Here is a 27,437-nt window from a genome sequence, read left to right on the forward strand (position 1 = left end):
GCACAGATTACTACCATGGCTGATGAACCTGCTCCTTCGAATCAATTCACCCCAACGCTTGTTGACACGCATCTGGTGATTCTCTATGTTCTTAAGAAGATTCAAAGGTCTAGATGATATCCATTGCAGAACCTATAATGGCCACAATTTCAAGGACTAATTTTTAACAAATTGAGAATAATCAAGACAAATAGAATAGACACACCTAAACTATGTAAGAGACATAAGGCCTCTATATTCATAAAAGAAACATTGGCTAAATTCTACAATTTTGACAGGCCCGCACGCCTATGTTTTGTGAATTGAGACCTACCAAATAGTACCCTGTCAGATGATGATGGAAGAAAGAGGAAAGAAGAATCAAGGATGTTCAATTTCAACATCTGATCCTTGTGTTCTCTCGGGAGAAAAGCCATCATCAGAATATTTTGCCTTCAGCTTACTTCCTGCTTCCCATTGAAAACACATTCACAGTAGGTGAGAACAGCTGTCAAATTAACAAAGCTATCTAAAGACCCCATACACATTAGATAAAAGTCAGCCGAACTCACTGGTTTGGCCCAGGCCCACCAGCTGGTGGGTATGGGGGCCTCCCTATTCTCCTCTGAGATGATGTTAGAATAGAGAAGTTTAGGCAGTTGAAAGTTCAATGCTTGATCACTTTTTCAGGAGAGATAAGACTCTACCAGAGCACTCTAGCAGCACCTTCCTCTTCCCACTTCATTGAAAACACATGAATGCTCGGCAGAGGGGAGTGCTCTGGTTTACAGTATATGTTCGGCGAACGGCTGTTTTGTGTTTGGCCAGCTTAAAATCTATGGACAGCTCATTTACCTGTGATGTGTCATGTTTTTGTTTTAGGCAGAAATGCTCATTGGGTCCTTTAGGCTGTGTGCATACGTGGTGGACATGTTCGTGGTCTTGAGCCACCGCGGTCCTTGAGTTCCTCATTGCAGAATCACTAAAAGCACCAATCCAGCGTTTTTCCTTATTTCAGAGCTGAAGTGGTGCTAGTAATGTAAGTTCCCTAACTGTAGTATTATACTTACCAGTCACCGTCTAAAGCTCTTTTCGGGGTTCCCCCAGTCCCTCTCTGCCATTTGTGACTGCAACTTCTGATTGACCGGAAGTAAGAGGTAACAGTCACAAGTTCTCAATGCAACTTTATGAGATGCTCGTTCTGGTTCTCATTGAGTTGTGACTTGCGGATCGACCAGCAAACATTGAAACGATCCAAAATTTCACAACCTGCAGAAGATGAAAGCGGCACCGATAACAGATAAAGACGGTGGTTGGTAAGTATGATACTAGGTACAAGAAACTTAGATTAGTGGCGCCACTCCAGCGGTAAAATTAGAAGAAAATGCTGGAGTGGTGCTTTAAGTTGGCAGGCAAATAGCCTTTTTCACCTGCAAAACCGGGTGACCGCAACAATTGGCTGCACGTTTTTGCAAGTGAAATATCTGTTTGCCTGCACAATTAAGTGATTCTGCATCAAGCAGTACAAAGACCGCGGCAACTCAGGGCCACTCTGGTTTTCGGCTGTGAACACATCCATTGCGTGTAATCAAAGCCTTATGTAACTTTTTGGGTAGCAGATAACTTGATACTAATTTAACACTAATTGAATAGTTAAATGTCTCATTATCTCTACTAAATGAATTCAGTTGGTTTAATATTTGTCTTTCTTGTAACATTAAAATGTCAAACCCCCCTGTAATCCACAATGTGTTCTTTTCTGAATGTCAGCCTGTTTCTGGACCAGTACAGAGCCTGCCTTGTTGATGCAATAAAGAGATTACTCCAGCCCAGTGTAAGTATGTTTCTATTTTCTCCTGATCACTGGCTTCAGAATAATTAGTCTCTGCACAATGATTGAGAAAGTAATGGAATGGCAGGATTAATGTCATGTAATACTGTAATACTTATTATGTCCAACTTCAATTGAGTCTTCTAATCTATCAGATTCTTTCCTAATCATAAACTAGGGAAACTTCTTCTACTTGGCCTTCAGATAAGGCTCACAGTGGGAAGCAAAATAAATGAAACCGCTTCAAAGATAGAATGAGATTATTATTTTTTTTTTTTATCAAACGTTTTGTAGAGTATTTTCCTTTGATAATTCTGAGTTTGTAAAAGCAAGATGGTGATTTTTTTTTTTCAAGAGTGTTAGATCAAACTTGAATGCTGTGTAGAACATTTTCATGTAAATAATTTAAAGGGATAGAATAATAAAAATATATTTAAAGGGAACATGTCATGTCAAAAATCACTATTAACCTGCAGTTATTGGGTTAATCTGCATGTTAAGGCTGCGTGCCCACTATGCGTTTTTCAAGCGTTTTTGCCGCGGAATTTCCGCAGCGAAAACGCTTAAAAAACGCTTGGTAATACGTGCCCCATGGTCCCCAATGATAATCCGCATGTGCTGTGCACATGCTTCTGAAATTTCCGCTATTATCCTTGCGCAAAAATACGCAGCATGTCCATTAATTTTGTGGACACGCAGCGTAATTGCCGCCATTGACTTGCATTGAATCGCTTAATATCCGCATCACTACATGTGCACATGCGGATATTAAGCGATTCAATGTGCGGATGGTACCCGGGTCTGGAGAAGGGGAGACTCTCCTCCAAACTCGGATACCATGGTACCTGTTAAAAAAAAGAATTTAAAATAAAAAATAAACATATACTTACCTTCCGATGTCCCGCGGTCTCCTGTACGATGCGCCCGGTCTCTTGTACCGCTCGTGATGGACTAAAAGGACCTTCCATGACGTCATTTAGTCATGTGACAGGTCACGCGACCGCTGACGTCGGCGGTCGCATGACCTGTCACATGACTAAATGACGTCACCGCAGGTCCTTTTAGACCACCGTGAGACGTACAAGAGAACGGACGCACCGGAGAAAAGACCGGGGGCCAGATAAGTATAATGTTTAATTTTTACTATTTTTATTCTTTTTTTTTAACTATTACTTGGTCACACTATATAAATCCATGCTGGTTTCATGGATTTATATAGTGTGACTAAGTTGTCAAGCACTTTTCCCAGTGATGCTAAAATCGCTTGGAAAAGCGCTTGATAACCCACATGCAGAAAGGCATGCAAAAAACGCTTGACAAATGCTTTTACCTGGCAGGAAAAACGCATGTAAAATCCGCATGCGTTTTTCCTGCCAGGGAGATGCGAAAAAAATCTGCAGCATTTCTGCATCGTGGGCACTTAGCCTAATAACGTTTTGAATCTGCCCGGCGCCTGCTCTTAGACCTGCACTCAGGGGTGGCGCTGGTTCAGTTACCGCTCTGTGTATAAAGAGCGGCAGCTGTAACTGCGCCCCCTGCACTGATTGATACAGGGTCTAATGCTGATCTGCTCAGTTACATCCACCGCTTTCTATATACTGTACACTGAGCGGTGACTGAATCCGCCCCCTGACTGAATGCCAAATGCTGCCAGGAGGAATAAAGTTAATTACCCCTCGATAGCCGGGGTCTAAGTGCCAGCTCCGAGCAGGTTCAAAACACTATTAACCTGCAGATTTACCCCCTATCTGCAGGTTAATAGCATTTTTTCACATCACAGGTTCACTTTAAGGACAACCCTTGCCTGCTTGAACACTAGCGTTACTTTGGTGGTTTGGGGTCATCTTAGTATTGCATGAATTTATCTGAATTAATATTTCCACTTAAAGCAGACCTGTCACCAAGTCAGAAGTGTCCAATTTCTACTCTTATATTATTCCTGCTGTTTTCCTAAATATTCCACTCTTTTCTTTTTCAAAAATCCGCCAAATGGCACCAGAAATATGGGCCTTTTTACTTGGTGGTAATATTTATTTTTCCTAGGAGGCGTGGCTCACAGATCCTCTGGGGTGTGTCTTTAGGCTGCTCTGCATAATAATGAGCTACACCCCATTTTAAAGTCAATAAATATTAGCACTAAGTAAAAAGACCCATACCTCTGGAGCCATGTGGTGGATTTAAAAAACTAAATAAAACAGAATACTCAGGGAGGAAGTAGGAATGAAATGAGAGCAAAAACTGGACACTTTTGACCTGGTAACAGGTCTACTTTTAGTGATTGCTGCAGGAAGTAGCCCAGCTTCTCCATCTGTTTTTTGGAAAATTTTAATATTAAGAAAACTTTTATCATACAGGTGTCAAGAAGACCATAGCGAAATGTTAGACCAATGTTAAGCGCTGTTCACATCACGTTCAGGACACTCATTCAGAGGTTTCTTCTGAAGCAGCAAAAAAACTGATATAGATGCGCCCCCAACTGAGCCATTCATTATAATGAGGTGCAATCTTGTTGTGCTCCGTTTGGCCTCCATGCCGGCAACGTCTGTCTTTTTTAGGGGGACCTAATTGCTTGATAGACTGTGCTTTTGTGTCTCCGTTAAAAGACAAACACCACCAGAACAAAGGCTAGATGGAGTACAAAATAGCTCTACTGCATTAATATAGTGAAGGACTCCATAAATGCTCTATTGGGGGTGAGTCCAAATCCTGTTTTTTTGGAGGTTCATGAACATGTAACCCCACCGTGATGTGAACAGTGCCTTAATGAATATGTGTGGGATGAGCTTTAGCCCTTTTCACAACTTTATTCTACTGCCTTTACTACTAATAACTATCTATTAGGGTTTGTGCAGACAGCCGTAATTTCGATACTATTGCAATTTGTCAAAACATCGGATTGCACTCAATGTTATTCAATGCCTTGCACATGTACGATTTTTTTTCCTCAGACCTACTCGTTCGAGGAAAAATATCGTAGCATGCACGGTTTGCCTCCAATCAACAGATCTCACTCGGCCATTCAAGTCTATGGGTCCGTGGAAAAAATAAGACCACACCGGATAACATCTAGCTGTGGTCTGATTTTTACAGACTGACAGAATGGAGAAGATGGGGAAACTTTTTTTTTTTTTTATTCTCCATATCCGAGAAGAATGTATCCCACTCTGATAAAACTGTGATCAAACTGTGATCAGAGTCTGATTAGCATTAATCAGGGTTGTGTGACCCTAGCCTTAGAAATCTCACGTGTAAGAACACGACAACCACATTACACCCACTCACTTAAAATTTCAGTAGTCAGAACTTTAGGTCAATTTACCCTGGCAGATAATGTGCTGGTAGCGAGCACTGATTGGTAATCAAGTAGATCACTGTTCGAGTTTATGTCCGATCAACGACAAATGAGAGTCTTGTTGTTTGCCATCCGGTTGCCAGACATGCTTACATGGAACAGTGATTGAGAAATCATCACCTAATGTAAGTGAGCCTTACGTTTCAAGGTATAATCACGTATATTTTTATGGCCAAAGTTTGTTACCGACCAACAACCTGAGTTGTGGATCGGCTTTCCTTCACCTAGGTTAAAATTTAACTGTAAGTATGCTCACATGTTGCAGATTTGATGGAAAAGTTGATGCCATTAAAAATCGTCTCCATTTATCAGAATCTGATTGGTTTTTTTTTTTTGGCATGTAAATTCTGTATGCTCCATTCGGATAACTCAGACTGCTTCAGGAAATAAGCCACGTAGATGTCCAAACCCTGTTTCTAAATACCATGGCCAACTGGTCTGGCACTCTTCACCTCGGGCAAGTGCCCGTTAAAAAGAAAAAACCCTAAGGCCAGGACGAGGGATATCACAGAGTGTTCTTTAATGAGTTGTAGGTTTTCTAAACTTTATGTTGAGAGCATGAGAACTGAACATAAGGTGGGGATATGAGCTTGTCACTCTCTTGACTTTGGCACGCTACGATGCAGTTGCTTATCAAAGGACGACTGCCGCAAACACCCCGTATGAATACCATAACTTAAAGTTAGTTGCAGTTTGATTCAGAAGCTTACATTAGACTTTTGTGAGTCAACACTTGAATACATTTTTTAACAATGGAAACACAAACATGGCCTGAGATGTTACTTTGTATGGATACCGCCTTATAATACAGCTGGCACGCATGTGGATCCATGGTTAGGTAAGACGCACCTTAAATATCTCATTATCTGCTGTTTGCAGAGAGAAAGGCTTAAGTTTTAATGGATTATTTAATGCCCGGATTACCCCCCGTTGTATTCTTCAGCACTTTGTTCTGTCTTGTATCAAAGCGTACGGCCATGTTTATTTTTACAATGTGCCAACGGTGAGGTTTGTGTTCAAAGGACACCTCTCCAAACACATAAACTGTCAGAGTACCTGAGGGAGCTTTTATTATGTATGAAAATGAACGCCAGTCTATTGAGTCCATTACGATACGTTTGGGCACCATGAGCATAGGGTAGCCATAGACACATAGTACATGAGCACAGAGTAGCAGCAATGCAAGTAATAATTCCGCCTTAACACAAAAAATGACCCTTATAGAAAGTATTAATTCCCCCCCTTAAAATGAAGCCCACCTGGGTGCCAGCTACAAAAGTGATGACACCACAATTGTGCCACATCCCACAAAAATAAACCAGACAATCTAATTTTTCTTCTACCCTGCAGACATTACAGGTATGCACAGGTGGCACATCTCAGTGATGCCATCTTCACCAAGACACTGACATCTTGTAAGTCATAAGCCTGCAGCAGCCTGTGGGCTACAGGGCAGAAAATGAAGCTGGCTATGGCTCCCTGCTCTGCCAAGTGTATCATCGTCATGCTGACGCTGATGCACTTTAAAGTGGTGCACACCCAGTCAGCAACCCGGGGCATGTGCACAGCCACGGATCTTTGGCACCAGCAGCAACACTTTTTTGGGGCATAAAATTTGAAAAATATTTTTTTTTTATCTTTTGAAATGTTACACCACTAAGAATTTTGCAGCCACTGCTATACTGCCCCTCCTCCATCCCACAATAACCCATTGCATAGACAATAAGAAAGGTTCATAAATAACTAGTTTTTGGTCACTTGATGGGTCTGTTGGGATCTCTCCAAGCAGCTAATACCTTCTACATTTATATTAGTATTTATATACAGTAAATTCCCAGATCACAAACACTAATTGATTTAATAATTCTGCTTTTATATTAGTATAGAAAAGGCGTGCTGCAATAAAATCAAATCGTGATGATACCAAAATCAATATTGATATGCAGCCTTTCTTTGAGCAGAATACTAATATTTATAAAGCAGGTGAAATAAGTATTGAACACGTCACCAATTTTCTAAGCAAATATAGTTCTAAAGGTGCTATTGACATGAAATTCTAACCAGATCTCGATAACAACCCATCCAATACACACAGGCAAAGAAATCAAACTATATTAGCATTGATATTTGTATAACTATTTGTAGGTAGTTTTAAATGCACTTTTCCAGTTTTCTAGGGAGAATTTTTTATTTAACTCTAAGGCTATGTGCCCACGATGCAGAAATGCTCAGGATTTTTTCCTGAGCGTTTCTGCATCTCCCTGGCAGAAAAAAACGCATGCGGATTGTACATGCGTTTTTCCTGCCAGGGACATGCGGATGTGAAGCGTTCTTCACATGCATTTCCGCATGCGGGTTGACAAGCGCTTTCCAAACGATTTTAGAATCACTTGGAAAGTGCTTGACAACTTGGTCACACTATATAAATCCATGCAACCGGCATGGATTTATATACTGTGACCGAAAGAATGGTAAAAAATAAATCTATGCTTACCTTCCGATGGCCCCCGTAGTCTTGATTCCCTCCATCCTGGCTGCCGGCAGCAGTACACTGAAGGACCTGCCGACGTCAGCGTCCTGTAACCCGTCACATGACTATGACGTCAGCGGAGGTCCTTCAGTCCACCGCTAGCTGCCGGCAAGCACAGACAAGGAGACCGGGGGCCGCCAGAAGGTGAATATAGTCTTTATTTTTTATTTTATTCTTTTTTTCACAGTTTCTATGGTACCCGGGTCCGGAGGAGAGTCTCCTCTCCTCCAGACCCAGGTACCATCCGCACATTGAACGCATGTATTCCGCAAGTGCTTATCTAGTGAAGCGGAATACATGCGTTCTAATGCAAGTCAATGACGGCGAAAACGCAGCGCTTCCGCAAAATAATTGGTAGTGCTGCGTTTTTTTCCGCAATGATAATCCGCAGCGGAAATTTCCGCAGCATGTGCACAGCACATGAGGATTATCATTGGGGAACATGGCAGGCCTTCTACCATGCGTTTTTTAAGCGTTTCTGCAGCATTTTTGCCGCTGCGGAAATGCTTAAAAAACGCATCGTGGGCACACAGCATAATTCCCACTTTTAGAATGGGTTTTGTTTTCTCAAATTCCTGGTCCGAATTGAAATAACTATAGATGTTTTTCATATTCCATGCTAAATCGGAAAGGAGTTTATCTAGTAAAATAGATAAGGCTCTTGGTAAGACTAAAGGTAGGGTAAATTTCCCGCTAATAAATTTCCTTAATGAAATCAGATTAAGGAGTTCTTCAGAACCTCCAAGTTTTTGAGGCATTTCAGTTTTCTGCCCCAAAATCTCTTCAAAAAACTACGTGTACATATAGCCTAAGTAAGGATGGTTTTAAATACAGTCATTTTTTTAAAAAAACGCTACAGCAGTTTTTGTCTTGCCGGATCCACTTCGAGCTTTGACTCAAAAAAGCTTATCAAAAACTGCAGCGGCATTTTACCATAAAAAGTTGTGTGTGAAACCATCCAGTCCATACATATTGTATACAAAGCCTTATCGCATATTATAGGGAACACATTCAGTTGCTAGCCATTTATTTATGAGGCTACTAAGCAGCGTTAATGTATTTGTGAGAATGAAATTATACTCGCGGGAGGTATTTAAGGGTACAGCCGCAGGATCAGCAACAGGTTTGAAGGAAGGGAATTCTAGCAGAAGTGGATTGTACTGTGAAAGGGCCGTGCGTCGCCTGATTTGTTTTCACAATTCTCGCCACCTGTGAAGCCGTTCTGATAGAACACAGGTTTTCACTTTAACTTTGAGATGAAAGGCGTGCTGGTGGTTATGCCTTCAGTATGCTGCAATGTGCTGCTAAAGTATATCCCCGCTGTTCTCCATGAATTGATTGTGAGTTTATTTCTCCTTCTGCCGTAGCTCTCCGCAGTATTTCATGGATAGACTTTGAGTTTTTAATACACAGCAATGCTCACCACCTGAGAGACAGTTCCGATGGGACACTGAGTTCATCTTCAGCTTCAGGCTGGAAAATAAAAGATTTTCCCGAGCGTCGCAGGTTAGGGTTTCATTCTTACGCTTTGTAAGGTTATGTATCGCTGCTTCGCTCTGTGAAATGGCCCCAATTGTTATCATATTTTTCACTAACGTATAACTCTTAATACACGTTTAGAAACAGTTTCCAGCGGGGTTAACAGTCAACCGCTTGTCTATAAAGCTGTTTGTAGAGCTCTTATGCTTTGCGTCCGTAGGAATTATTAGAGATGAGAAAATCTACGCAAATTAATTTTGGGCAAATAAACTTTATCCAATTCAGTCAAAATTGGACTGAATCAAATTTGCCCTGATTGCAGTGAAAAGACGGTTTATTATGCTCTGAGGTCTCTCTAGATCCCAAAACATAAAAACAAAGGAGGCAAGAAGTTAAAAAAGTAAAAAAAAAGATAAAAATACACCCTTCGAACCCTTCACCTGACTCCTTATGCCACCTTTGACGCAGTTCCCCATTTCTCCGCCAGGTCTTCAATTCATTTTTTTTTTAAATTTTTGCCCCTTCCCTACCCTAAAAATAATCCAACAAATTGACAGCTGGCTAGCTGCTATGTTGCTGGATTCTTACAAATGGAATCACAAAAATTTCAGATTAGCCAAAATCCACATTTTTTGCGAAATAAGTAACAAATTAGATTTTTTCGCTCCTCTCTAGAATTATATATTTCTTTCTTCTTTTACGCAGCTTTAGGTCTACCTTGTATATGTCTGACAGATGGTCCTAGCTTAGTTTCCATTTTGTAGGCCATCCAGTGCTTTTTTCCCTTGGATGCAAAATGATGTCTGAACTGATCCAGCACATCAGTTCTTGCACTGGATCAGGTCTGGATCCACATCAGAAAATGTTGCATGCTGCGTTTTTTGATCCGGCTATGAATGTTGGATTAGTGCACAAAGTGTACATCTTTCCATCGGTTAAGAAAAAAAAATGATTGGACTGATGAAGACAAATCCATCCACAGACACACGGACCTATTGATTTTCTATACTTACCAACTTTTGAGACAGGACATAAGAAAAATCTATGTTCTTTTAGATACAAGATACATTTGATAAATAGATCTGCAATTCTTTTTTTCAGCAGCAGAAGGGAAGGAAGGGAGACACAGGATCATTACTAGTGGGTAGGCGGAGCCCCACAGGATAGTTCACCTCAGATTTATAAAAAGTGACGACCGGCCCCTCCAGCCTAGGCTCCTCCTACTCCCATGATTCTCCAGTCTAAAATTTGAGGTCGCAGAGGATAGTCGCTGCCTTTGCAGCTCCTCAGAAGATTTTTTTATTTTTATCCCGGAGACCTGGACCCCCCGTGGTCTAGAGGTCTCAGGGGGTCTCAGCGCTGCTGGGACCCCCACCCCTCCCCTGGCGGATCTGAGTACCCCCTAAGGCGGTCCCCGCAGAACCCTGCCGGCCCCGGGGGATACAGGGCGCTTCCTGGCGGAGACGCAAACCGCGCCTGTGGGGTCCCTGCGCGCTCCGCCGTGGGGGAAGCTAAGGGCCACGGCGCCACACATCCCTGGGGGTCCCTGTGGCGCTCAGCTGGGTAAGTGCTCAGTATGTATGGGTCCTTCAGCGGCTGCTGCGGCAGCCGCTGTTACTTTAATCAATGCGGTGAATGCTGTTTTTTTCTTTTTATCCGCAGGTGGAATCCCGGCAGTGAGGTGTCAGACGAGCGGGAGCGGAGGACGGAGAAGCTGCGTGCTTTTTTGAACGGCGGCGGGGGGCGTGGCCTCGCGTCCCCTCGGCTGCCTGTCTTTCGCGGGCAGGAAGCGCTCTATGCGCGCGCCGGAGCGGTTCCCGCCCTTTCCTCTTCCGGCTTCTTCATGCGCGGTGGCCATACCGAGCGGCGTCCTCCTGCTACTAGCTCGTCTCTCGTCTCTCTCTCCCTCATTCCGGACGGTCCACTTCAAAAAAAAAAAAAAAAAAGACCGGGAAGAGCAGTCACCAAGGCCAGCTGGGTGAGTCACTTCTGTCTTTAAGGCAGAAGGTTCCTTTCTCACCTCCGCAGCGCGGGGCACCTCTCTGCAACCCTGTTAAGGTAGTCAGACTGTGCTGTACCTGCCGCTGTTACCTCTCAGCTGAGGTATTTCTGGGGCTCGCACACCTCTTTTAAAAAAGCAGAGGTTGTCCGCAGTCTGCAGCATTAACCCCTCAAAGGCAGTTAACCCTTAAACCTTGCTCTGTCGGGCAGCTGGGGTAGCTTTCTCTCCTAGAGGAGCTGTAACCCTTCAGCGTTTGGTTTCCCCTGGGAAGAACAGGCTGTGGTACGGGATCACTCTGTCCTAGTTACTGACCACACCTTTAAGGGGTTATTCGGCCTTTCAAATTTCTGTGTGAGGGCATGTCGGTTCAGGGTCCAGAAGGCGCAGACCTCCTCCCAGGTCCGCTTCAAGATCTGTCTCGCATATCTGACACTCAGTCCTCGACGGCGTCAAGTTCAACGCTGGTCGGGGGTCTCAGTGATGTTAAAGTGGAGGCGCTCACTCGCTCCATTGATAGCCTGTCTGGCCTTCTAGGTCATTGGGTATCAGCTAAGTCCTTACAGACTTCTCGTGGCAAGAAGCGCCACAGGCCAGTACTGTCCCCTCCGCGCAGCGAGACGGAGGCCTCAGATCCGACAAGCTCTGCTGGGGAGATCTCCGATTCTGACAAGAGGATCGGCAGGGTTGCTCTGCTTCGCTTGTGGGCCACGTGGATGCCTTTATTGGGGCTATGAGATAGCCGTTACATTTGCCTGATGAGGTATCGAGCCGCCCTGGTAAGTCGGCCCGGCTGTTTCAGGAGTCGCGTCGGACTCGGTCAACACTGCCATCGCTCGATGAGCTTAACGAGGCGGTGAAGAAAGAACGCCTGTGTCCGGATAAGCGCTTTCAGGGGACTCGGCTTTTTGATGCACTGTATCCCTGTTCCACGGAGACGATCGCTAATTGGGTTCCCTCTCCTGAGGTAGACGTACCTTTATCTCAGCTGAGCAAATCTTCGTTACTTCCTGTTAAAGGGAAGGCGAGTCTGCAGGATCTGCTAGACAGAAGGACAGAGTTAGCGGCGAAATCCATCTACGAGGCCGCGGGTCAGGGGTTCCAAGCGTCTTTAGGAGCCATGTGTGCTGGTGAGGCTTCTCTGCGGTGGTTGGATCAGCTACGGACGGTGTGGCAAGATGGGACCCCGCTATCTGAGGTAGAAGGGCTCATCCAGTTGTTGGAAGAGGCGGCCCGTTATGGCAGAGACGCAGTTCTGGATTCTACTTCGGTTCTGTCCAGAGCGCAATCCTCGGCCGTCACAGTCAGAAGAGCACTGTGGCTTAAGCAGTGGACTGGAGACGCAGTATCCAAGCAAGGTTTGCTGAGTCTGGCGTACAAGGGTGGTCAGCTTTTTGGTTCTGACCTCACGGAGCTGATTGCTAAGGCCAAAGCAAAGGATACGGCTTTGCCGCAGCGGAGAGCAGCGGCGCCTACGTCTGGCAAGTCAAGTGCCGGTGGTGGTCGTCGGTCCTTTCGACCCAGGGGACGGTTCAGTCAGCCCTCTTGGGGATCGGGTCGTCCCTCATCTTCTGGAAAGAAGACCTCTCAGAAAACCCGTACTCCCTGGAAACAGAGTTTCCGTCAAGACAAACGGGAAACTGACAAGAAGCCTGCTAAGGCGGACTGACGCCAGGTTCTTACCCGAGGGCTCTCGGGTGGGGGGTCGTCTGCTACAATTCGAGTCGACTTGGGCATCCCACGTATCGGACGCCTGGGTGATGCGGGTTATGTCGGCAGGCTATTTCATAGAGTTTCATTCTCGACCCCCGGACAGGTTTCGCCAGTCTCGCATCCCGTCCGAGCCCAAGCTGGCAGCTGCTCTGCTGCGGGAGGTCGATTCTCTTCGGCAGAATGGTGTAGTGGTTACGGTTCCGCCGGAGGATCGGGGAAGGGGGTTTTACTCCAACCTCTTTGTGGTCCCCAAAAAGGAGGACAAGTTTCGCCCCATTCTGGACCTCAAAGAATTGAATCTTCACGTCCGGACCCGGAAATTCCGCATGGAATCTCTTCGCTCTGTTGTGGCGGCCCTGTCACAGTACGATTTTTTGGTGTCAATCGACATCCGCGACGCCTATTTGCATGTCCCCATCGGAAGGGCCCACCAGCGCTTCCTGCGTTTTGCCATAGGTCAGGCCCATTACCAGTTTGTGGCCCTACCATTCGGGTTGGCCTCGGCGCCCAGAGTTTTTACGAAGATTCTGGCGCCACTCATGGCGATTCTTCGAAGGCAAGGGGTTACGATTCTCCCCTACCTGGACGACCTGTTGATAGTGTCGTCCACAGCGGAGGAGGCGGTGACAGCTCGCGATCTCTCCCTTCAGCACCTGGAAGACTTCGGGTAGCTGGTCAATTGGAAGAAGTCATCACTGGAGCCGTCACAGTCAATCCTGTTCCTGGGAATGCACTTCGACACTGTACGGGCAGTGGTGTCCCTGCCTCCAGACAAACAAGCAAGCCTTCGTCACCATGTTCAAGCTATGAGGTCGTCGTCGGCAATGTCCCTGCGAAGGTGTATGTGCCTTCTGGGTTTGATGGTGGCGACAATGGAGGCAGTACCGTTTGCTCAATTTCATTCCAGGGATCTCCAAGATCTCATTCTGACCCGTTGGGATCGATCGCCGACCTCGCTGGATCGCAGTGTCATTATCTCCCGCAGGGTGCGAGAGTCTCTCGGATGGTGGTTACGTCCGGAGGTGTTATCCCTGGGAAAATCATTCCTCCTTCCACGGTGGTCGGTCCTAACCACCGATGCCAGCCTGACGGGCTGTGGGGGAGTTTGGAACGATCTCTGGATTCAGGGGGTCTGGTCGTCAGAAGAGTCCTCTCTGCCGATCAACTGTTAGAACCTTGCTGTTAGGTTTTTTTTTCCTTTGCTGGTCACATGACCTTGTTGGCCTATTTAGTCCTGCTCCGCCCTTCTGGCTTTGCTGGACTTCATTGTATATCTACTTTCTAGCTAGCCTGTGCTCTGTATCTAACTCTGTTAGTTTGCTTGGTCTACGGACCTCTATGTTCTATCTATTTTGTTTGTTCGTCTGTCTGCTACTATTTCTGTTAGGAGGTGTCCCATATTCCTCCCAGTCCTTAGTACTTGTAGGGATTCCCTCCCCACATCTATAGGTCTTCGTACAGACTAGATTAGGACTTTAGCAGGTCTGATCGCAGGATCAGGTTCCCTGTTACATCGTAGGGATTCAGCTGAGTCTCATAGTAGGGACAGATCTCCTCTCTTTCCTTAGCTTTGGTAGCAGAACATAACAGTAAGCCCAGCCAGCAAATTCTCTAAGGAAAGATTTTTCTGTTCCATCATGGTGTCGGTTCAGGATTTGGTTCATCGCCTGCAGGGACTCTCTCTGGAGGTGGCCGAGCTCCGTCAGCACGTGAGTAACTGTCCTGGAGCACATTTCTTGGAGCCTAAGGTATGTTTGCCGGATTTGTTTTTTGGTGAACACCGAGAATTTTTTTCATTTAAAAATGCTTGCTTATTGTATTTTCGTTTGAGACCCAAGTCCTCTGGGGATGAATCCCAGCGCGTAGGGTTCATAATGTCACTTTTGCGCAAAGAGCCTCAGGAGTGGGCCTTTTCTTTGCAACCTAGTGATTCATGCTTCAGATCAGTGGATAGTTTTTTTTCTGCTTTGGGACTATTATATGATGATCCTGACCGTGTCGCATCAGCTGAGACTGAGTTGAGACGTCTAAAACAAGGATCGGGTAATGTGGAAAAATATTGTACACATTTTCGTCGTTGGTCCACTCAAACAGGGTGGAACGATTCTGCTCTGAAAAGTCTATTTCTTGCTGGGCTCAGTGAAAGGGTTAAAGACCTGCTAATTGCTTATCCTACACCTGAAGATTTGCAACAGGCTATGCAATTAGCTATACGGGTGGATAGGAGACTGCGTGCTAGGGTTAATGAGAGCAAATCCTCTGCTATGTCAGTTTCTGGTTATGATAATGTGTGTACTAACAGTGGTGAACCGATGGAGATTGGATCGGTGGCACCTCGCTCTCAAGAAAAAGACCGTCGTTTTTCGCAAGGCTTGTGTTTCTACTGCGGAAAATCTGGTCATTTGATTAAAGGCTGTGAGCTTCGTATGAAGAAAGAAAAAAAAATGGTCAGTCACGCCCGTATTGCCTGTTTAAATTCCAAGGGTATATTTTTAGCTGCTTCCACGATTGCTCAGGAAAAATTAATGGAATTTCGGGTGTTTGTTGATTGCGGGTCTACACTGAATGTAATTGATGGGGGATTCGTGGAAAAACTCAATTTAAAACCTGAACCTTTGTCATCCCCCATTGCTGTGGTTTCTGTGGATGGCTCCCCTTTGAAGAATATTACTCTCAAGGTCAGTGAATTTCCTCTCACTATTAATGGTGTTCACCATGAGAAATTGGATTTGGTAGTGTTGAATAACTTGCCTTCTCCAGTAATATTGGGTTTGCCCTGGTTAAAATTTCACAATCCTGTACTGGATTGGTCTACCAGTGAAATTAAATCCTGGAGCCATAAATGTTATGACAAGTGTTGTAACGGGCGTATTGCAGCTTTGGATAGGGGAGAATTGCCTGTTCCTATTCAGGATTTTTGGAGAGTTTTTTCTGAGAAGGAATCGCAGGTTTTGCCTCCCCATAGAGACTATGATTGTTCTATTGAATTTGTCCCTGGAGCGACTCTTCCTAAGAGTCGTTTATTTAACCTTACTATTCCTGAGAGGAAGGCTTTGGAGGTATACATACAGACAAGCTTGGCCGCCGGTCACATTAGGCCCTCTAAGTCTCCTGTGGCGGTTGGATTTTTTTTTGTAAAAAAAAAGGACGGCGGTTTACGTCCTTGTCTGGATTTTCGTGAGATTAACAAAATTACGGTACGCAATCCTTACCCACTGCCATTGATTCCTGATCTGTTTAACCAGTTATTGGGGGCCAAGTGGTTCTCTAAAATTGACCTTAAGGGGGCATACAATCTGTTGCGCATGAAGGAGGGTGATGAATGGAAGACTGCTTTTAACACTCCTGTGGGTCATTTTGAGAATCTGGTTATGCCTTTTGGTCTCACTAATGCTCCTGCATTTTTTCAGAATCTGATTAATGACATCCTTAGACCTTTGATCGGTAAAAATGTGGTTGTGTATTTGGATGACATTTTGATTTATTCGCCAGATCTGGAGTCTCATTGGCGGAGCGTGCGTGAGGTATTACAGTTATTAATGGACAATTCGCTTTTTGCTAAGCTGGAGAAATGTGAGTTCGCTGTACAGAGAATTAGTTTTTTGGGCTACATTATCTCCAGCAAAGGTTTTGAGATGGATCCGGTTAAGGTTCAGGCTGTGCAGGAATGGCCTAGGCCTATTGGTTTGAAATCGATACAGAGGTTTTTGGGTTTCGCCAATTACTATAGAAAGTTCATAAAAAATTTTTCTAGTATTGTCAAACCTCTGACTGATCTCACCAGGAAAGGTGCTGATGCGGTTCAGTGGTCTTCTGAGGCCATTGAAGCTTTTGTGTATCTCAAGGAGAGGTTCACCTCTGCTCCCATCCTTATGCAGCCTGATGTTACTAGGCCGTTTTTGGTTGAGGTTGATGCTTCCTCTGTGGGGGTTGGCGCAGTATTGTCTCAGGATAACGGGGATGGATTACATCCCTGTGCCTTTTTTTCAAAAAAATTTTCGGAGACTGAATTGAATTACGATATTGGTAATCGGGAATTATTGGCTATTAAACTCGCATTTGAACACTGGCGCCACTTCTTGGAAGGTGCGGAATTTCCCGTTCAGGTTCTTACGGATCATAAAAATCTGATATATCTTGATGCTGCCAAGCGCCTGAATGCCCGTCAGGCTAGGTGGGCACTGTTTTTCTCGCGGTTTAATTTCTCCGTTACTTACATCCCTGGTACTAAGAATGTTAAGGCGGATGCCTTGTCTCGCAGTTTTTCTCCCATAGTCGGTGCTGAGAAAGAGGAAAACATTTTACAAGAAGGTGTTGTGATAGCTGCTTTAGACTCCGTTTTGGAAGATGAGATTCTTAAAGCTCAGGAGAATGCCCCATCTAACACTCCTCATGGGAGGTTGTTTGTGCCTGAGACCTTTAGGAGAGATTTGTTTGTTGAGTGTCACGAATCTCGGTTGGCAGGTCATCCCGGAATCTCTGAGACCAAGAGACTGGTGGGTCGCAGTTTTTGGTGGCCTGGATGGCAGAAGGAAGTCATTAAGTGGGTGCGCCAATGTACTATATGTGCTAGATCTAAGTCCTCACATACTCCTGCTGCGGGGTTGCTTTGTCCTTTGGAGGTCCCCAGTGCTCCTTGGACACATTTGGCTATGGACTTTATAACTGACCTTCCCCCCTCTGAGGGTTTTACTGTCATCTGGGTGGTCGTGGACCGCTTTAGCAAGATGTGTCACTTGGTTCCCTTCGTCAAACTGCCCTGCGCTAAAACTCTCGCTAAGGCCTTTGTCAAGGAAATTGTCAGACTTCATGGCGTTCCTACTGACATTGTTTCTGATAGGGGTCCTCAGTTCGTGGCTCGTTTTTGGCATGCCTTTTGTGACAGGTTGGGAATTCATTTGTTGTTTTCGTCCGGATATCATCCTGAATCTAATGGCCAGACAGAAAGGAAAAACCAGGATGTTGAGCAGTTCTTGCGTTGTTTTGTGGCAGACAATCAAGAGGGGTGGTCTGAGTTTCTGCCACTTGCCGAATTTGCTCTGAACAATCATACATCTTCTTCTGCTGGTTGTTCGCCTTTTTTTTGTTGTTCTGGGAGACATCCGTCGTTTGGGTCGTTCTCCAAGTTGGGATCTGCCGTGCCTGAGGAGGAGAATTTTTCCGGTGATTTGGAAAGAGTTTGGACGGATGTGCGTGGTAATCTTCAGGAGGCCAACAGAAAATCTAAAGACTACTTTGATAGGAAACGACAGGAGGTTTTGTTCGCTGTTGGTGACATGGTTTGGTTGTCCTCTAGGAATCTGCGGTTGAGGATTCCTTCTAAGAAATTGGGTCCCAAGTTTGTAGGGCCCTTTAAGGTGCTTCAGGTTGTCAACCAATCTGCTGTTAGGTTGGAGGTTCCTACCTCCTGGAGAATTAATCCGGTCTTTCATGTCTCTCTGTTAAAAAAAGCTGTTGTGTCGGATGGTGACGCCTCTGCCTCTGTTCCTCCGGTGGTGGAGGACGGGGAATATGAAATTTCTCGCATCCTTGACTCTAGACAGTATAGAGGTAGTTTGCAGTATCTTGTGGCCTGGAAAGGTTTCGGACCCGAGGATAACTCTTGGGTGAGGTCAGATGATGTTTCCGCGTCCAGACTTATCAGAGCGTTTCACAGGAGATTTCCTGATAAGCCTGGTCCTAGGGGATCCGGAGGATCCTCTTAGAAGGGGGGGTACTGTTAGAACCTTGCTGTTAGGTTTTTTTTTCCTTTGCTGGTCACATGACCTTGTTGGCCTATTTAGTCCTGCTCCGCCCTTCTGGCTTTGCTGGACTTCATTGTATATCTACTTTCTAGCTAGCCTGTGCTCTGTATCTAACTCTGTTAGTTTGCTTGGTCTACGGACCTCTATGTTCTATCTATTTTGTTTGTTCGTCTGTCTGCTACTATTTCTGTTAGGAGGTGTCCCATATTCCTCCCAGTCCTTAGTACTTGTAGGGATTCCCTCCCCACATCTATAGGTCTTCGTACAGACTAGATTAGGACTTTAGCAGGTCTGATCGCAGGATCAGGTTCCCTGTTACATCGTAGGGATTCAGCTGAGTCTCATAGTAGGGACAGATCTCCTCTCTTTCCTTAGCTTTGGTAGCAGAACATAACATCAACATCCTGGAGTTGAGGGCGATTTTTCTCTGCCTCCGTCATTGGACGGTCCCTTTGAGCGGTCTGCCAGTCCGAGTTCAGACGGACAATGCGACAGTGGTCGCGTATATCAACCATCAGGGCGGGACGAGGAGTTCCAGACTCATGATGGAGGTCTCTCGGATCATGGTATGGGCCGAGTCCAGGGTTCCAGCCATCTCCGCGATTCACATCCCAGGAGTGCGGAATATCACAGCGGACTTTCTCAGTCGCGAGCAAGTGGATAGCGGAGAATGGAGTCTTCATCCGGAAGTGTTTGCACTGCTGTGCTCCCGTTGGGGGACTCCCCAAGTGGATTTGATGGCATCCAGGCTGAACGCTCATGTCCAGGTACAAGGACCCAGAGGCCCTGGCGGTAGATGCTCTAGTAGCCCCGTGGGACCAGTTCGAGCTGATCTACGTGTTTCCGCCGGTATCCTTACTGCCTCTAGTGATTCGGCGGATCAAACTCGAGCGAATTTCGGCAATTTTGGTGGCGCCGGATTGGCCAAGGAGGGCGTGGTTTTCAACGCTGGTGTCTCTTCTGGCAGCGCCTCCGTTTCCACTACCTCTTCGTCCGGACCTGTTAACCCAAGGTCCCATTCGTCATCCGGACCTGAAGTCTCTTCGTTTGACGGTGTGGCTCTTGAGATCGAAATCTTGACCCGTCGAGGGTTTTCAGCCGAGGTCATTTCCACCTTGCGAGCGGCCAGAGGTCCTGCTACGACTAGGGTTTATCACAAAACTTGGGAGGCTTTCTTTTCGAGGTGTTCTGAATCGTCAAGAAACCCGAGGATTTTTTCCATTCCCAACTTATTGGCTTTCCTCCAATATGGGTTGGACAAGGGTCTGGCAGTTAGTACCTTGCGGGGTCAGGTATCTGCTCTATCCTTGCTTTTTCGGAAGGCTATTGCCTCGTGTAGGGATGTGCGTTCCTTTTTTCGCGGGGTAACTCGTCAGTTTCCGCCTCGGAAGACTTTTTTGGCTCCTTGGCGGCTCAATTTAGTCTTGGAGGCTCTTCAGCATGGGCCTTTTGAGCCTATGGATTCTGCTACGCTTTATTTGCTTTCTTGGAAGGTGGCCTTCCTGGTAGCGGTCACCTCTTTGAGAAGGGTTTCTGAGTTGGTGGCACTTTCTTGCTCGCCCCCTTTTCTGGAATTCCATCCGGATCGCGTGGTGCTTCGCACCCGTTGTGACTTTCTGCCTAAAGTGGTCTCTCGTTTCCATGTCAATCAGGACATCGTGTTGCCTTCCCTCTGTCCAGAACCGAGGAATTCAAAGGAGCGGGCCTTGCACTCGTTGGATTTAGTGCGGGCTTTGAAGTTTTATCTTTCAATCACACAAGGGTTTCGGAAGTCGGACTCTCTTTTTGTGATTCCTGCTGGTCGTCGGCGTGGTCAGCGGGCTTCCAAAGACACTATAGCTCGGTGGATACGTTCGGCTATCCTAGAGGCGTACGGCTCAGAGGCGAGCCTTGCCCTATTAAGGTTCAAGCTCACTCCACTAGAGCTGTGGGGTCGTTGTGGGCCTTTCACCAAGGGGCCTCGGCATCTCAACTCTGCCGGGCAGCTACCTGGCGTTCCGTTCACACTTTTACAAAATTTTATAAGGTGGACGTCAGTGCTTCCGCTGATGCGGCCCTAGGACATAGGGTCCTGCAGGCTGCGGTAGTTTAGGTTATCTCTTTAACTTGAGTTTAACGCTGGTTGCGCATTTATCTAAGTTGTTGGGGTGTTGGCGATTCTGCCACCGTTTCCCACCCTTAAGTTCTGGACTGTTTTGGGACGTCCCACTAGTAATGATCCTGTGTCTCCCTTCCTTCCCTTCTGCTGCTGAAAGACGGATTTTGGTAAGACCTTACCTGTAAAATCCTTTTCAGCGAAGGAAGGAAGGGAGACACAGCACCCTCCCATGGCAGAAGTTTATTATAGTTTTTCAGATGCGGCGCAACCATTCTCTGATGGCGGTTATCTGGGTTGGGGTTGGCATGCAAAGGCTCTGTTCCAGCATTACCAGCTCATCGCAGTTGTCAGGTCCAGTGAGTAGTACCTGGGACTGTGTGGTTTCTTCTTCTATATGCATAACCTGTTCTCTCATTTTTTTCTGAGTTTTCAGAAGAGGTTGTGTTGCTCCGCTGGTGTTATCTGCTCTTCCTTAGCTTGTGTACGGACTGGAGAATCATGGGAGTAGGAGGAGCCTAGGCTGGAGGGGCCGGTCGTCACTTTTTATAAATCTGAGGTGAACTATCCTGTGGGTCTCCGCCTACCCACTAGTAATGATCCTGTGTCTCCCTTCCTTCCTTCGCTGAAAAGAATTTTACAGGTAAGGTCTTACCAAAATCCGTCTATCACCCTGATATGACCACTTTAATGTCAATTCCTAGAGTAGTTAAAGGGTATATCCGTGATTTTTTTTTTTAAATGTGCCTTAGCACCAGGGCCAGCTCCAGGTTTTTGTGGGCCCCGGGCGAAAGAGTCTCAGTGGCCCCTTTAACACATACCATGATTCATGATGCACAGATACTGCAGAGAAATATTTATATAGTACAAGGCCAAGGATTTCACTTACTACATTACATGAGCGATATCTATTGTAAATTCTACAATAGCTCAGAAACCGGCAAATTCTCTCAATGCACAGTGCAGACCGGACAGTATATGTTATGTTCTGCTACCAGAGCTAAGGAAAGAGAGGAGATCTGTCCCTACGATAGAACTCAGCTTAATCCCTACGATGTAACAGGGGACCTGATCCTGCGATCAGACCTGCTAAAGTCCTAAGCTAGTCTGTACGGAGACCTATAGATGTGGGGCAGGAATCCCTACAAGTACTAAGGACTGGGAGGAAAATGGGACACCTCCTAACAGAAATAGTAGCAGACAGACGAACAAACAAAATATATAGAACATAGAGGTCCGTAGACCAAGCAAACTAACAGAGTTAGATACAGAGCACAGGCTAGCTAGAAAGTAGTTAAACAATGAAGTCCAGCAAAGCCAGAAGGGCGGAGCAGGATTAAATAGGCCAACAAGGTCATGTGACCAGCAAAGGAAAAAACCTAAGAACAAGGTTCTAACAGTATAGTCCTCCATACAGTATAATGGGCACCACATAGTTCTCCATACAGTATTATAGGCACCACATAGTCCTCCATACGGAATACTGGTCCCCATTTAACGCTCCATACAGGATACTAGTCCCCATATAACGCTCCATACAGGATACTTGTCCCCATATAACGCTCCATACAGGATAATGGTCCCCATATAACGCTCCATACAGGATACTGATCCCCATATAACGCTTCATACAGGATACTGGCCCCCTTATAACGCTCCATAGAGGATACTGGCCCCCTTACAACGCTCCATACAGAATACTGGCCCCCGCATAATGCCCCATTCAGGATGTCACCTCTCCCCCCCATATAATACCCCATGCAGGATGTCACCTCTCCCCCCCATATAATGCCCCATGCAGGATGTCTCCTCCCCCATATAATGCCCCATTCAGGATATCACATCGCCCCCATATAATGCCCCATGCAGGATGTCACCTCTCCCCACCATATAATGCCCCATGCAGGATATCACCCCCCCATATAATGCCCCATGCAGGATGTCACCTCTTCCCCATATAATGCCCCATGCAGGATGTCGCCTCTCCCCCATATAATGCCCCATGCAGGATGTCACCTCTCCCCCCATATAATGCCCCATGCAGGATGTCACCCCCCCATATAATGCCCCATGCAGGATGTCACTTGTTCCCCTCACCATATAATGCCCCATGCAGGGTGTCACCTCTCCCCCCATATAATGCCCCATGCAGGATGCCACCTCTCCCCCCTATATAATGCCCTATGCAGGATGTCACCCCCCCCCCATTTAATGCCCCATTTAGGATGTCACCTCCCCCCCATATAATGCCCCATGCAGGATGTCACTTGTTCCCCCCACCATATAATGCCCTGTGCAGGATGTCACTTGTCCCCCTCCACCCTATAATGCCCCATGCCTCCATAAATATTAAAAAAATCAAATACTCATCTCACTTCTCACCTGCTGCCGCTGCTCCGGGCCCCTCACCCGTGCCGGTGTCTTCCCGCTCTGCGCTGCCTGTGACAGCTCAGGAGAGAGCGCGGTGTAAAGACGTCATCGCGCCCTCTGACCTGAGACATCACAGTGCAGCAGCCGCGGAAGAGACTGGAGCTGCTGCCTAGGCACGGGTAGAGGTAAGTATTGTACCGGGGCCCTGAGCAAGCGGGGGGAGCGGGCGCTGACACCTGCACCGCACTGCTCACGGGTCCCATAGCACGCCGGGGTGCCTGACGGTGAGTAGGCCCCCTCGCCTGCTCAGGGCCCCGGCACTTGCCCGGGTACGCCGGGTGCTGACGCTGGCCCTGCTCATCACTAACAGGCAGGTAGTTGTTGCTTACCTTCTTTGAAGAAATGGCAGCAGAGAGACCCCGCAGAATCCCACCACTGCCACCAATGTGAACAATTGGCAGAAGAGAGACCTCACAGAATCCCACCGCTTCCACCAATGTGATGAAATGGCAGCAGAGAGACCCAGCAGAATCCCACCGCTGCCACCACTTATGATGGATCCACACTCCTCCACCCTCCTGTCCTCACTAATATGTCAGACGGATCACGTGATACGGATCTGCCCTTTGCACCAACTTGACATTCCGCACCCCCTCGAGGACGCGTAAGGTCAGATTGGTACAGATCTACACAGACACCCCCTCTCCAAACGGGTACAGGACGACACCAGGGAGTGAGAAGAGGTGGCCCACTCAGTCACTGACGTGGCACCACACTCGCTCACACCCCTGACAGGCTGAGAGGCTCCTTCACTAGCTCCAGTGAAGCAGAACCTTTTTGGCCTGGGAGAGCTGCCACCAGTTTTTATTAGATATAACGGGACTTATATCGGGCTAGAAACCCGCCCGGTAGCGTGTTTGTTGGACAGAACAATGGACGTGAGAGTTCGTGGATCGAGATAAAAGAGCAGCCCAAGGTTAAATTATACATTTAATCGCCGTGAGGGCACACTAGACATTACACTATATACATAAGGGTTATACATACATAATGGCCAGAGATGCAAACACACTAGTAGTGGTATAAAAGATATAAAGCAGTTATTAAGAGTCATTTATCAGACAGAAGAAAGGCCTGGATTGTGGGGGAGGGGCTGCCACATGGGAAGCTTGTGGGTCCCTCTTTCTTTGTTGCAGGACTAAGCCCACACGATGTATCCTCGCGACCTCCCACGGACAAATACACTGGGCCCTAGCTGCAGGAACTCAACCTCTCTGGGTCACTCCCTTTAGTGCCCCCTGGTTGGACCTAAATCTCCACCCATGGTCTCTCTCAGCTAAAAACTCCAAAAAACTAAAATGGGCTATACCTCCTTAATGGACGGTCCTAGGCAGCCGGTTCTGGTTTCATCGGATCCAGCTGGAACCCTGCTATGCGTGGAGAACAAGCATCAGGGCCCTAGGGACTCCCACAAGGCTGTGTGTGCCATGTATCTCCCTTTCCCTACGCGCTGGACTGTGCTGAAAGTCAGGGTGACATTCCCCATTCTCTTGGGTTTCCAAAAATCTATGTGGTGTATCACTGGGATGTATCGTATTCCCATAACTCGGTGTTGAATTATAATATCTGACACAAAGACACAAAGACATGCTGCATGGCTTGGAAGCCACAGAGGGCCTTCCTGTGGCAGCTCACAGCTGCTGGTGGGGGGATTTTGTCACTCACTGTGTCTCTTAGCCCCCTTCCTTCTTCTTTAGCTGCAGAAGTGTCGGATTGCAGCTGACACTGTAGACCTTTATAATCCCCCGCCAAACAGGGCACAATGATAGGTATGGGATTATCTTGAATATTCTTCACACCTGCCCGTTGTGCCCAGTGCCATTCTCCGTCGGCACAGAGCGATCACAGACTTTTGCTGATGTCACGTCAACAGAGCAGCAGTCTGTCTTCCTGTTGACAGGGTGGGACTACTGGTGTCATGCTGATTGACAGCTGGCTCTCCGCTGCCTAATTGGGGGAAGCTGGTTGTCAGTCTGCATGATGCCAGTAGTCCCGCCTTGTCAACAGGAAGAGAAACCGCTGCTCTGTTGACAGGGAGCATCTGAATCTCCGGCAGGAGCGGTCAATGACCGGCGCAGGGTACAACAGACAGGTAGTTGCCTCTGTTAGAAACTACATGCATTTTATTTCGACGACCCCATTTTAAGCAATCAGACGTTCCACAAATTAAAATGGAGGCAATTTTCTTTTTTATAGTTTTAATTTCGATCTTCTTGGTGCTATTTTAAAACCACGCACAGTTCTATCATACGAATAAGACTGCACGATCAAAAACATCTGTAGGAAACATACTCTGTCAACCCCATCTTTTTTTCTTTTTTTTTTTTTTTTTAACAGCCTTCCGCTCAATCTCGAGCGATGGCGACTTGATAGATGAACAATCTGTGGGAAGATCGATCTTGTGCAAGTCTAGATAGGTTCACCAGGGTCTACTCCGCTGTTCATACTTTCACAAATTACACTTTTTGTGTAGTAAGGGCATTTCCTCATGGGAATTAAATTGAGTGGATTTTGCAGAGGATCCTCTGCAAAATCCTTGACAATTTGTAGATGCGGATTTACATTTGATCTTGCTCCAGATTTGTCAAAGATTTAAATCAGCAACACTGGCATACTGTGGATTTAAAATCTGTCTCACAGGCAATTTCCTTATGGATTTTGTATAGATTTTTCCTGCAGATTTGGTAATTTTGCCGATACTGTAGCAGTCTGCGGATTTTCTTCTCTGAGGAATCCAGATGAAAAATCTGCACCCCATTGCCCCTTATGATCATACCCTGGACACATTTATACTGGCTTTGACTAAGAACGTATCCTGTGTGTGAAATGCTTAAGAAGAGCGTTTGTGGTGCGCACGCTTTCCTAGTTTTATTTTTACTGAATTGAATAAAGCTGTAAGTGGTTTTTCATCTCAAACACAATTGACTCCATTACAAGGCCAAACACAATTTCCACTTGTTATTTTATTTTACTGTTGTCCATTGTATGCTTGTACCAGATCCTTGTATGACGGAAGAAGCAGAAATACAGGCATAAAACTGCAGGTAATGCATGACCTAGAAATGCTTGTAGATTTGTAGGATAGGTGCCCAGCCACTAACGGGGAGAATTTCCAAGCATAGGTGAAGTACAGTTAGTGATAAGTGTAGACAATGCAAGGCAAGCGTCTGAAAATCTACACAGAAGACTGGGAGACCACCAAGAGGAGGAAGAAGCAACAGCGACAAGGTGGAGATCAAAATAAGCTTGTGTTTTCCAATAGAAGTGGGCCTGGTTTCAAGTTTTGCTATGGGCTCCTTGGTTACATCCTACACCCCTGGCTGAACCTACTAAAGTGCAATGTCCAAAAACTAGTGGTTACACAGCTGAATATTCAGAACTGGCATTGGGGAATATATTCCTTAAATTATTATTTTTGAACATTACATATAAATGACATGGTGCAACCATGCGATGATTAGTGTCCTTGTTTTCCAGCAACATCTCTCGCAAGCAATGACTGTTGTGATTCCTGCTAGAAGCAGCATTCACTAATCTTGTTGGTTGATTATTTTTACTAAGCTTCGATGAATGAAAATCAACAATAAGCACAATAGTCTTATTGTTGATATATACTTTACATTAGTCAACTGAGATTACGAAAGTAGAGTATTATGTTAATTATTGCGTTAATAGTCCTAAAGGGTATCTCTCATCAAGTTATCATTCTTGTAAATTTAAGCTGACCTGTGAGTCTGGCTTCTCTAACCTCCAGGGGAATAGCTGATATGACTTGTGGAACCTAAGCCTGCCCACATATTTCCCGTGCAATGACTTTGACTTTGCAGACAAGTATTACATTGAAATTAAATACTAACCATGTAATACATGGGTGGGTCAGTCACATCTCTTGGGAATGGCTCAAAGAGGAGGATCCCAAGTGGGAAACACACTTTTTTGATGCCCTTGTGTCATAAAGATTGTAAGAAGCTGTTGTTTTGATACCACTTTTTCAAAACTGTATAGAGCCTATTCAATTCTAGTGATCACCAGTGGGTATCAGACCTAAACCGATCACAGTTATCTCCTATTCAATGTATAGTTGATCATTTCTTTAGTATCAAACATATAAACGTTAAATAGAAACGTATGATTCCAGCTCTGGCCATGACCATGTGAAGGCTTGTCTCTTTTGAGTTCTTGGCTCCATCACTCCCACCTGCTCTAACTGCTCACCTACAACCTTACCAGCAGCCTAAATAAGTTTCTCATTCCCCCATTCTTTGTTCCACACATGTGGAACAGT

The 27,437-nt window shown here is 46.0% G+C and overlaps 1 protein-coding gene across 3 annotated transcripts in view; it reads left to right on the forward strand.

Annotated features, from left to right (window-relative positions):
• CAMKMT (calmodulin-lysine N-methyltransferase) overlaps window positions 1–27,437 on the forward strand; it is a 659,144-nt gene that overhangs the window by 536,672 nt on the left and 95,035 nt on the right. The window contains exon 9 of one of the 3 annotated variants that reach the window (XM_073672049.1): window positions 1,750–1,813. The exons of the other annotated variants lie outside the window; for them this stretch is intronic. Coding sequence (XP_073528150.1) covers window positions 1,750–1,813 — 64 coding nt within the window. The remainder of the gene's footprint in view (window positions 1–1,749; window positions 1,814–27,437) is intronic. 3 annotated transcript variants of the gene reach the window in all.

Source organism: Phyllobates terribilis, unplaced genomic scaffold (assembly GCF_046119375.1).
Source record: "Phyllobates terribilis strain yellow unplaced genomic scaffold, ASM4611937v1 Scaffold_3__8_contigs__length_932513732, whole genome shotgun sequence".
Lineage (NCBI taxonomy): Eukaryota > Metazoa > Chordata > Amphibia > Anura > Dendrobatidae > Phyllobates > Phyllobates terribilis.